Source organism: Elaeis guineensis, chromosome 8, assembly GCF_000442705.2.
Source record: "Elaeis guineensis isolate ETL-2024a chromosome 8, EG11, whole genome shotgun sequence".
In the NCBI taxonomy this organism is placed as follows: Eukaryota; Viridiplantae; Streptophyta; class Magnoliopsida; order Arecales; family Arecaceae; genus Elaeis; species Elaeis guineensis.
Genome location: NC_026000.2, coordinates 4,535,469 through 4,548,229, shown reverse-complemented (window position 1 = coordinate 4,548,229; position 12,761 = coordinate 4,535,469). Strand labels below are relative to the sequence as shown.

The following is a 12,761-nucleotide window of genomic DNA, read 5'->3' as shown; positions in this document are numbered from 1 at the left end:
GCTTCAGATCCTCCTTCTCATAAGACGATATTTATGAAATAAATAATCTTCAAATTGGGACCTAAATTTTTGGGATTCATAATCCAACCATCAAAAATACAGCGTTGGGCTTGGCGTATTTTACAACCGTCCATCATTACCTTTTGAGTGGGTTCTGCCCTTTCCCGATTTCCCTTTCGGCTCCCACTCCCCGATCATCACTCCTTCGGGATGGGTGTCTCAAGAGCCCTGTTGCACACCCACTTCTATTCTAGGGTTCCTTTTGGACAGTGGGGCAGGCTTCCGCTGCCCAAATTCTTCCACATCCTCTCCCTCTCTCTCTAAAGCGCTTCTCATGGTGAGTCCTGCTTCCGATGTCCTCCCCTCCTTATGTTGGCATTTGAGATTTCTTACTGGATTTCTGCATTCTTGTCTTCTTTTCGATTTATTTGGGCTTTTAACCTTTCGCTTATATTTATGTTATCTAGGAAGGTAAGGTAGTGCTTTGCAGGAAAATGCTTTTATATATATATATATATATTAAATTGGGGATTTTGGTGAACTCTAGGTTTCTTAGATTTGGTTTTGGGTGTATCAGGTGTGAAAGCTTGGAGTTTATAGGATTCATAGTCGTGGACATGTTTTCCCTCTTTCTCCCCGCTTTATTTTGTTTTTCTTTGCTCTATGAATCAGTTTCCCAGTTCCCGGCTCAAAAGATATATAATCCTCTAAAGCTCTATGCCTCGCTTTTCTAGTGTTCATACAAGTTTAACTTGAACGTCGAGTTTGCCTCTGAGCCCAAACTCCACATTCTATTACAACAACTCTTCCAAGAGTTTAGGTGTAACCAGTAACAGCCGGTAAGCTTACAGAACCTTTATCCCTATCACCTTTCTCACACAGTGATGTGCCTTGTGAAGAGGGCCATTCCTAACTCATTTACCAGCCTTAGATGAAGGAAAGGTTTTTATTTGGATTGATCGTGGAAGAAGATACAATGGAATTTTTAATTTTTTTTGGATATGAGTATTCAATAATAGATGAGTTCACCAGGTGGTGTCCATAGAACAAAGCTCTTGCAAGAGAAGCGAATGGAGGATAGCTTTGAGACTTTGGATGGGCAAGGCAGGCTTCTATGTCCAAGCTTCTTGGGCACTGAATTCTTTTAGGCGGCCATGAACGTCGACCAAAAAGACGCATAAACACTTCAAATGGCTCTCAAGGATGTGATCGCATAAAACGCATGCATCGAGCCTGTTCGGAATCATTGTTAATGGGCACTTGATCTAAAGATGGATGATGCTAGATCTTTTTCGTTCCTAAACATGTTGTTCAATTCGCCAAACTAAATAGTTGTCAAATTGAGAGACGTTGAACCAGACCATAAATGTTATATGCCTTGTATGAGTGAAAGCAAAAGCAACCGAAGTAGACAAGTCCAGTGCAATCTAATCTCCTACAAAATCCTCTAAGCAATGATTGCCAACATGTAATTAGGTACTACTTTTGTCTTGCTTCAATAGGTGGGCTCTATGAGCTGGTGCATTGCAGGACATGTTCGCCAGATAACTGATAAAAACATAAATGAAACAGAAAAAGAGAATTCGCTGTGAATTTAAAGTCTCGAATTACGTAGCACAACGCTTCAACCAGTAGATCATTGACATGCAAAAGCACAATAAATTCACTCCGGTTCACCGCATTGACAAGCACTGCAAAATTATTATACTGTACACTAATAGCTCCATCATTTTATTCAACGATACAGAGAGTGCAAACAAGACCTTAATCTGCCAAGTGCCAACGTAGGAAATAAGTTCCACATAATCTTCTGGCATTGTAATTGCAATATTCCGACCTTTTAGCCCACTTAGTGCAATAGCATGGCTACAAACCTGTAAAGCTGATGCATATATTCGGATATCAAGTGCTTGTAGAACTATGGTGGTTTGTCCCATTGATACACTGGCTTTCCTCAGTAGTTTACATGTGACGGTTTCTCAGCCCATCTTTCAGAACGTTTGTGCTAATATTTACTCTACTGCCTGCTAGATTAGCGATTGAGCTCCATTTCAGGACTGTTTAAATGCTCGGCCATCATCTCACATGAAGTGTTCAGCATTGTGGTCACCTGCGTTACTTCTCATTCAAATTCAAAATAAGAAGAAATCTCTTAATGGTTATAGGATTCTAATTAACTTTATAAGCCTGATAAGGAATACCTTTTGCGTTTACTCTTCAGTGCGGTGGAGGAAGAAGGATTGCTGTGCCAGTTCCTCTTCCTTTGGTTGATGAACCAGTTATTGATCTGCTTTAGTTGCAGACCCGTCTCCTGCACCAGTCGTGCTTTATCATCTTCCTGAACAAAACAAAAACAATACTAACCAGCTTGAGGACCACTAGAGGAGAGCAAATAATACAGAAAGAACATATGAGAATATATGCATAGAAGCGAGAAAGCCACAGGAAGCTATTCTACTATTAACTGGGAAATTTAAAGAACCAAATGACTGTATAATTTCTCACTGTTGGGTAGGGCCACTTAGAGTGGGATTGCCACCAAGCCTTCAAAAGAGAAGTGGAATCTCCAGGCAGTTTTCCAGCTCTTCGCTTGCGTAGGATCTCTTCTCGGATGTCTACAATCTTCTCTTTGTAACCCTGCAATTTTAAAGACTCAGTAATCCAATAGTAATGCCGCTGCTATGACACATTCCCATGGTGCTTCCTTACCTGCTTCAACTCATGCTTCAGCTCTTGCCTGACACGCTCCATTAATGACCGCTCGCTCTCAGTAGGAACAAGAGGGCCAAAACCCATGCTGTCAGGCCCATCCAAGCTTCCATCAAACAAGTTGGTGTCGCTGTCTGCCTGGTCGTCGTCATCATCATCAGACATGGTTGCGCCTGTACCTTCACCAGGCGAGACACCTGTCACAGCACAATGTTGCCCCTCATTAAGCATCTTGCCAAAAGTATAAGACCTGTTCAAAGATTAATTTACTTATGAAAAAAGTAAAACTAATCAACTAGTTTGAGTTTCAGTTTTATTTGAAGCAAGAGAACGTACCGTAGAATTGAGCCTAGTGCAGTGATGGAAGCCCGGGAGATGTTTAATTAAAAAATATTTCTCTGTCTTTTGGCTTTTATTCAGGGAAATAAACTGTAAACTATGGCTTGTAGCAGTTGTCTGTATCACATAATTAATACATCTTTTGAAGATCTTGCATCATGTGTGGGCGAGAACCTCCCTTGAAGCCAGACATATTTATTGAGAGGCTAACATAGCCATGATGGACTAGATTGCTTCCTATATTGTGGATCATTCAAGAGAGGTCTTGTGGATAGAGCTAATGATTATTCTACCTGTTTTGTATGATATTTTATTTTCTGATTTTTTTTAGATATATTTATATACGATGAATATGGTCTTTCTGCTTTATCTCAAAAAAAAAAAAAAAAAAATCTCATCATGTCAAGATAGAGGAATAGGATTCCTAGCATAAATTATTTAGACCTTTGAGAAGATTTTTTCAATGGCGAAATCATCCAAGAAAATCATTAGACCACGATGAAAAATAATAAAAAATAAAAAATAAGAACAAAACAAGGGGTCTATCACCTTCTTCCCAAACTGCTGTAGAGATGTGGATGTATTAAATTAAAACATTTTAGTGTGGAGAACATTGCCGATTTAAAACCTTTATCCAGGCAAGGAGGCCAAGGTGCCTCGTAAGGGCCTAGTGTAATAAACCTAGACTATTCATGAGTGGATGTGATTTTGCCTAATCATAATTGGCTGAAAGCATGTCAACAATCCACTATCAGGTAGGCGTTAAACAAGTGGTATTGGATTCTGAGTATGACATGATCTGAAATATAAGGACAAGAAGCATAACTTTTCAATAAGAATCTATTGTGGGTCATCCTCTTGATTTTAAAATCATAGATTGGGTCGTCGCCATGCATGAAAGACCTATAAAAATATTTACTTTTAAACATCAAGTAAAGACAATAGTGGAACTTAATATTCATTCCATGGGACTATATATTCATAAGATATGTCTGATCTGCTCTCTAGCTGAAATATCTTCTTGGCCTCGTACCAGTCAAAGAAACTAATTCCTGGCAGTAGGTCTAAAAGGAAGTTACTAATATGTTGCATAAAAATAGAAAATTTATGAAAAATAGGAAGGAGAATATTGTCAACTTCAACTTAAGAAAAAGGGGCTCATATATACCCGCCTTCTCTGGACTGGTGATCCTGAATAACTGTTCATAAGCTATGGGATATGTCACACCAAGCACCACTCTTTTTGTCACCTTCTAAATATGGTGCAATGAGGAAGAAGATGTTTAAGCAGCTAGGTAAAATGTAAGTTTCTTGCAGGCTTAAAGACTGGTCTATTGATTTATAAGTCCAAAATAATATTTTCAAGTACGCTGTTGTGGATGCCTTTGCAGACAAAATAAATTATTGTTCCACATAAGAAGAAAAGCAACTATACTTGTCTCCAATTTGGCAAGACATGCAATACCACAAGTAACTTGCATGCAAAAGAATGCAGCTTTCCTGGCGTGCTCTTGAAAGCATTGAAGGATACCGGAAACTTACCATGGTAGGCTTTTGATGAAGTAGGTGAGAACTGGCAAGGAAGCCCTCTTCATCTGACATGTTCTCAAATGGTACTGGAATTAAAATTAAAGGCACACGGAGGCTATTCATATTACTACTCATCTGGGTTCCTGGGACAATTCTCTGATCATGGTGGGATAAAAATTGATCTAGTTAGACCACAGTGGTTCACCACTGAAGAGAGTTCTATTGCCCTGGTTTATACGTGTATTTTACCCTCAATGGTGAATGCCAAGAAATCATTGATTTGATATGCTATTTGATAGACATGTGGGATTCTTATCTATAACTTTTGAGCTGGTTAACCTATATGCACTGCTTTCTTCACTGCCTCATGGCCAGAATAAGTTCAGGCTCAACATTGCTGAGAGCTGACTCCAGAAGGAGGGCAAGGATATTGTGTATGAAAAGCCAGTAAAAGAGTCTCCTCTTGCTAAAACATATAATATGTTTTCGCAATTTTCTAGCCACAACACTCAAACTAAAACTTCCTAAGGCATAAAACTCAACTCCTTATGGTATGCAGATTATATGTGGATTGACCTAATTCAACAAGGGAAGAAGAATGTGAAAGTCACCTGTCAGGCTCTGTAGAGATTGCTCAAGCTCCCAGCAGGCCATCACTGCTTCCATTGCATGAACACGAACATGTTGTTGTAGTTGCTCTTTGAAGGAACAGAGTAACAAGACATAGTGTGTCTAAGCATAACAAGGAAGTGGGAATTATAAACTAGGATATGAGCAATTAAACACTAAAACAAGGTAGCAATTCTTCAATATCTTTTCCAAGTGCCCTGCCCAAGATAAGAATTCTGATGTATGGCAGAGATATTAGGTTATGAAATGAAAAAATATGTAGCATGGTAAATAATAACCTCAAAGCATATCGAGGAGGGATTCACATGTCTATATTACTATAGATTTTCTAGTTGTTTTATACCAAGAATTATCTTATTTGAGCTTAACCGAGATGATGACTTTAGATTTTCTTTTGGTTGACCTGAAATAATGTTAGTCACCATGGTGTCATAGATCAGATACTATCTTATGATTCTATACATGTGTGTGTGTACCATCTTCACCTAGTGCGTCAATTTGAAAGTTTGTCTAAGTTATCACTACGATTGGCAAAATCTGAATAAATTTATTGAATCAATCTTCTCCACTAACTATGAAGTATTAAATTTATGTAATATAAATATAAAAAATAATGATTTAGTGAGTCCTCATAAAAATCCAAAGACCTACAAAGTACAACATTAATAACTAATGCGTATAACCACTTGCCACATTTTAGTTTGTAAAATATTGGTAAAGCTCCTTGAAGTTTAAAATAGAGAACCATCATAGTTTTTTTTTTTTTGAAAGAAAACTGCTGTATTTTTCCTCTCATTTCAAGAGGTATGGACCGTCAGTCATATAAATAGAATTCCCTAAAGCAAACCCCCAGCTATTAAAACTGTCTCATCGTGAGAGATACAAATTTTTCTGCTTTACTTACATTCATGGTCAAAATCCCTAATCTGTCTCTCTCTCTCTCTCTCCCCCCCAAAAAAAGGAGGGGGGGTGGGGTGGGTTGTGGCGGGGGTTAAAATCCTACAGACTCTGTTACAGGTTCCTAATATGGTGAATTCACTTGATGACACAGAAAAATGGCAACAGGCCAAAAACAATTCCTCGCCATTTAGGGGAATCCTAGACAGTATCCATGTATTATGGTGCAACACAGAGATCAAGTTTCTCTGGAAATTCAAATATGAACAAACAAATTGAACAATTGGACATGCCTTGTTTAGATATTAAATATTAATTAGTTACAGTGACCAAATTATCATTCTTCTTTGTGGTTAAAACACAACTTTTACTAGAACAAATGCTCTATTGATCATGCATCTACATTTTGTCAATATCTGAATCAAGCAGTTCTTGAAGCACTCCTGCTATACCTTGAAGAAGTAAATACATTTCGGAGAACCTTGAGAATTGTGTCTAAATTGGATGATAAATTGGATGTTTCTGTTTTAAAAGTTCTCGTCACACAAGACCAAGTTTGAACAACTATGAAATTGAAATTGAAATTATCTAATAATTGGGCAAAGGTTTCATCTAAGAATACCATATGAGCATGAATACTGAATGGAGGTCCAATTTGCCCCATCGAAGCATCACCGCATCAGCATATATTGTTGGCATTATTCTTTAGTCCCAAGCAAAGTTTTAAATTTAGTGGGAGAAAGGAGTCTTGGTTTTTCCATAAAACATAATGCCCCATTGTCCTATCCCATCCAGACAACAGTCAGATCATACATCATAATGGATATCCTCCATCTTTCTCTGCTTCTTTTCTTCTTTTTTTTTTTCTTTCTTTTCTTTTATTTTTCTTTATTCCTTTACACTCTCTTTCCCTCATTCCCTTTCTTTTTTTCATTTTTCATTTTATTGTTTTTCTTTTCTTTATCCTTCCTTCCTTTTCTTCTTTCTTCTTTGTTTTTTTCTCCTATATGGATGGGTTTCATAATCCGAGCCTATTCCGATCCCGTTTTCTCATAAAAACGGGACGGAATGGCCGGGACGCCTCCCATCCACTAGGACATAAAATCTTGGTCCTAGGTAAGGCCACAATGAGAAGATTTCTGATACAAGAAAGAAATCATCTAAGAAAACCTCCCTAGAGAATATTTAAAATCCTAAACCTAATGAATACGAGTTCTAGGAGGTTGCTTCTCCAATGTTTATCTCTAGATGGGTTATGGAAATGAATGACTATCCCTAAAACAAAAAGAAAAAAAGGATTTGGGTAAGTTAAATATGCACTCTTTGATATTTTTGCTGAAGGTGGCCGTAATGAGAAGTTTTCTTGTACAAGAAAGAAAGAATCTAAGAAAACTCACTAGAGAATACTTATATTCCTACACCTGATGAGTACATGTTCTAGGAAGTTGCTATCCCAATGTTTATCTCTAGATGTGTTATAGAAATGAATATCCCTAGAGAGAGAGAGAGAGAGAGAGAGATTTGAGTAGGTCAATTATGCACTTTTTCATGTTTACATATTGTTGAAGATGGTTCCTCTAGTATATATTTCCAGATCTAGAGATCATGGTCAAAGAAAGGTAATCTTCTCATGTTTGATTGTATATGGTAGATAATTTAGACCTCCCCATCTTTATTGAGCCTTTTTTCCCTCAATCTTTAGGAGAGGAAACTACAGATTCAATTTTCAAGAGGCCTCTTTTTATCAAAAAAAGGTCTCTTTGCTTTCTATTCCTTAAGCCACAACGAGATCTCTTAATTCTGAATGCTTGCAAGCTCAACATAGTATTCAATTTTAATCTGTATATAATTGTGTTGATCTTTTCAAACAGCCTTTCCTCAAATTTATTTTTTATGAGAATGTCTAACAATGTTCTTTTATTATCACATCAGCTGCATATTAGTTTTAAATGTATGTCATTTAGTAATCGAGTAAGACATTGCTTTTTCAAGGTGTTATTAATAATGAGCTTACAGAAAACTACCAATATAAAGGGAGAGTGCAAGAGTTAAGGTAAATGGGATAAACTTTACAATTTATTTTCTGTATAAAGTATTCACATGAAGCTTTAGAGGATCCATCTCAAACTTTTAATAAAAATAATCAACTGAGAGAAAATTGCTTATACATTGATCCATAGACTTGAATTTAACACCAGATGAATTTTGCATGTCCTCTACTAATCATTGATATATGTTGCAATCAGCTAAAACTCCAAATAAACAATGATATTCATCCAGAGTGTGAATAAATTTCAACTGCTTATCCAAGATTTAAAAGGCCTCCATGGTAAAAGGTGTCTTTGGTTGAATGCAGTAGGGTCTCCTCCAAGTCTAGTTGCTACAACCCTGTTCTAGTGCTTCTTTTGGACTCCATAATTGTATTAAACTCCAGCTTAAAAAAGCCCAGAAGCTTCAACCTAATCCATGGTAGCTTGAGTTGCAGTGATGACAGTTATGGCATTCGGTACAGCTACACTCCTATGTTGCTGGAATCCTGAAATTTCAGCTTCAAATAATGTCGCTAGGGACCAAGCATGACTCAGTACAAAAGGAGGGTTTCATACTTTCATTACAAACCAAAGTTTTTATGCTAGCAACATATATGTGTGGTTGAGGTTGAAACATAATTATTTTACTTGACCTAAGTGAAATCATTGTTTGTTATAGCATGATCTGCTGGCCCTATCACGTTAAACATAAGGCAAACCCAGAAAATATTGAAATTATTAGTAGGTTGAATATTATCAAACTACATCTGCTGAAACTGGTTATGGTGCCTCTTAGCAGCTAATTGCCCAGTTTTTGGTGGTTCTCTCTATTTATTCTGGTGTTTGCTGGTAAAGCTGGTCATACGTTCTGATATATATCATCAATTCTAGCAAATTATTAGCTGATTGTTTTGCAGGAGTTCTGTTCATCCCCCTTCAACATTTAGCTTCACATGCTCCTCCAAAAAAAGACAAAACAAGCACTCCACCTCCATTTCCGGAGCCTCAGACCTCGGCTGGGATCCCAGGAAACAAAATGGACCAACTTTTAAGTAACATCTAGCTTCCACCTCCTCTATTCCCTACCTTCAGCATGCTTGTCAGATCGCTAAAAATTTATATAACCCTACTGAAACTATTCATGTCACTCTGACTCACTCCTAACTTATTTCCACCGGACTGCTCTTCTATATTCAAAGAACCCAGTCCCAAATCCAGAACGAACAAAGCTACATGAGATCATGAAACAAAACTAAATTAGCAAGTGAGAGAGAGAGAGAGAGTTTGGAATATTATCTTACACTAGAAAGGAGAGAGAAGAGAGGGAAAACAAGAAAAATAGCGAAGGAGGGAGGAGAAGAGAGAGGATTTGGAACAAACCATGAACTGGTTGAGCTCCTTGTCGTCGGTGTTGGCGGCAGCGCCGAGCATGGAGTACTTGGCGACGACGTGCTGGGACTGGGCCAGCTGCGCGTCGATACGGGAAAGCTGGTCCACCGGCGTCGCGATCCTCAGGCACGCCACATGCGCCGCCAGCAGCTGCTCGTACAGCGGGTGCGACAGGATCTCCGCCTTGTACCTCGCGTTCTGCCACGTCCCCTCCCCGGCCGCCGCCGCCTCCGCCTCCCCCTCCCCCGCTCCGCCGCCCTGCACGCTCGACCCTCCTCCTCGGCCTCCGTGCGACATCGCCGCCACGATCATGGACTCGCCCGACACCGGGTTCTCCTCGTCGCTGCCGCGCATCTGCGGCCTCGGGAGCCACTGAACCCCGCCCGCGCCGGCCGCCGGGGAGGCGGACGAGTCGGAGGCGGTCTGGAGGTGGAGGAAGCTCCCGTCGGCGCCGTAGTTGTGGCCTTGCTGCCGAAGTACGGCGCTGCTGAGCCAAGAAGGCCCTCCCCCTCCTCCGCCGGACGCCTTCCTAACGGCCTCGTCGGAGGTCGTGAGCACCGCCGGGCCCTCCCCCAGCTGCTGCTCCGCGTACGGCGGCAGCGCCATCTCGTGCGACAGGTGGCTGTGGAACGCCATAAGAATACGAAATATCTCCTCCTCACCCAAACCCAAACCTCATCTATTTCTCCTGATGCCCCAACTCACCCGGCAGTGACAGCAAGAAAGAAGCAAAGAAACCGACAGAAAGAGATATAGAGAGACGCCGAAACTTGAAAGCAAAGCACGAGGAGATCCAAAGACTCAATCTCGTTGATTCTTCAAAAAACAAAAAAAGAAAATAAATCACTATCGCATTCGCATACCAGGGAAGGAGACTCGCGGGATGGGGAAACCGCTTCGAGTGTTAAAAGCACAAAAAAAAAAAAAAAAAAAAAAAGCTGAAAAAAATCCGGCCGTCTTTACGGTCTCTGTGATGCTCTGGATTTAATGGGGGGGGGGGGGGGGGGTAGAGAGAGAGTCAAATGCATTGGTGTTTACCGGCCGGTAAGCGGAGGAAAGAGAACAATAATCGCGGGTTTTATAATTCTAATATAATATTTTCTTAAGACAATATCATAATTAAATAAATACAATAATATGGGAGGACAGCGACCGGAACGACACGACCACCGGGGAGAGGGCGGGTGAGGGGGGACCGCTGAATGGAGCCCGGCTACTCGAATGAGCCAATGGGAGGCCGACACACCTGGGTGGCGCCGCCGGCTCCAACGCGGCTTGCCCGGTGCGCGCCGCGTGGTCCCCTGCTCTGCTTCCCCTCGGCTACAGGGGGGGTAGGGTGGTCCCCCGCTAGGGTGTCTTCCTCGAGACATGGGGCCCACCTCGAGTACGATGCAGGACACGTGGCTGGATGCGGGGAGGGCTACGTAGGAGCGGGGACAGTGGTCCCCCGGCTACGACTCCTCCGCTGCCGCTGCTGCCGTCAGGCCACGGCAAATTATTCGGGCTGGGAAAGATATTCTGGGATTGCTTTTCATACGATTTAATTGGCGAGGAAACAAAACCACCACCTCTCGTCGGAGGAGGAGGAGGAATGGAGGGTGTGAATTGTCGATGATGGCCTTGCCTCGTACGGGCCTGCAGCTCTGCGCCCTCGGGAAAGGTAATGTGGTAATATGCGTGATGCTGGAGTTTAATATGGCCGGTGTCCTGTCCTACTTGTCTTCCAATTCCATTTCCCAAACCTGAGGGTTTTTATCGTATCGGTAAAGATTAATGGACCTGCATGCTGGTACATGAATGCGGCCTTCGCGCTGCATGGGTCATGAAAGCATGTCCGGCTCAAGTACTGGGCGCCATGTCTATGTTACATGGAGGCCATGTATGGGACGTGGAGTTCAGGTGTAGTTCATGTCAGTTTGTAAACAAAAACCATCAACATGTTTTCCGTTGGCGTCAAGAAAGTATATCAAGAAATATTTTTTTTAGTACAATCATCAAATCATTCTTTGGTTTGAAAAAAAAAAAAAAAGAAAAAAAAAAAAGACGACTTGGGCAGGTTATGTACTTGGAGAGGGAAAAACAATACATCATGAACAGATTTTTTTTTTTTCCCACTCCTTTTTCAATGATATCAAGACTCCAAAAGTCCACCATAAAAGGCAGTTCTGCTCTAAAATCCGCCTGTATAAAGGCACTGAGACAAAAAAGGGTCTTATCATGAAACCTTCTGCTACCATATTCGGCATGCAATGTTTTATTCTTACTCTCTTATAATATGATATATATTTTACTTTTATAAAATATAAACAATGACAGGATTAAATAAAAAGACATTAGTTATAACAAATAAATGATTATCATAAAATAATAACTAAATAATAATTACTAACTTTTTTATACATTTGGATAATATATTCTAGATTTAATGATAATTATTGTTATATTGATGAACAGTAATATTTTTGTTTGGAAAGAAAATATGGCAAAAAAAAAATTGCATGGGGGCATAACTCCAATCATTGGTATCTGTTGTGGCCGAGATAGCTCTAGCCTCATGAGATTGGATCTGGCTACCTTTCGAGCAAAAAATATTGTCCACTGAACGAATTCATCCTCGACAGTCATAACTTTACCCCCGGGCTTCGGCCCAAAAGATGCCTCTCGAGGGGTAGGAGAATCTCCAAGTTTTATAAGATGAGGTATTTCTGACTCACTATTCGATATGGGACTACAATCCCTCCCCAACAATAGTATCAATATAGAATCAATAACTTTATGCACTGCACTTCTTGGCACCCTTTATATTGAATTATGATGTGGAAGGCTCCATTTAGAACCAAAACAATTTCTATGGTTCAAACGAGAATAAGAAAAATACCCATCCATTCCAATGATTGGTAATAGCATTTGCCTTGACGTCACAAATATCTCACCAACAACCAATACCACCGCATGTTAAGGCATCATTTTTCTTAGTATATTTTGCTTATCATTGTGGATGAGCCAACATCTTCGAATGGAATAGCTCACGTCAATAAAGATGATAAAATTTGATATTTTATGCATGTTTAGGAGAATTTTTGTGCATACCAATATTCAAACTTATTATAGATGTAATTAAAGATTTGCCTCTAATTTAGAATAATAACTTTGTCCAATATAAACTAAAAGCAAGTTACATAGGCCATAAATGAATCAATAATATATTTCAGATATCAAATAAATACGGATCACAAA

The 12,761-nt window shown here is 39.9% G+C and overlaps 1 protein-coding gene across 1 annotated transcript; it reads right to left on the bottom strand.

The window, feature by feature from the left end:
• Positions 1–1,681: 1,681 nt before the first annotated feature.
• LOC105050692 (homeobox protein knotted-1-like 2) lies at positions 1,682–10,434 on the bottom strand. The gene is made up of 6 exons (XM_010930806.4): positions 9,516–10,434; positions 5,190–5,310; positions 2,710–2,906; positions 2,506–2,637; positions 2,202–2,338; positions 1,682–2,110 (listed from the first exon to the last, which is right to left on the bottom strand). Exons 1-6 carry the CDS (start codon positions 10,158–10,160, stop codon positions 2,107–2,109), a joined length of 1,236 nt encoding a protein of 411 aa, XP_010929108.1. The 5' UTR covers positions 10,161–10,434; the 3' UTR covers positions 1,682–2,106.
• Between the last annotated feature and the right edge of the window lie 2,327 nt (positions 10,435–12,761).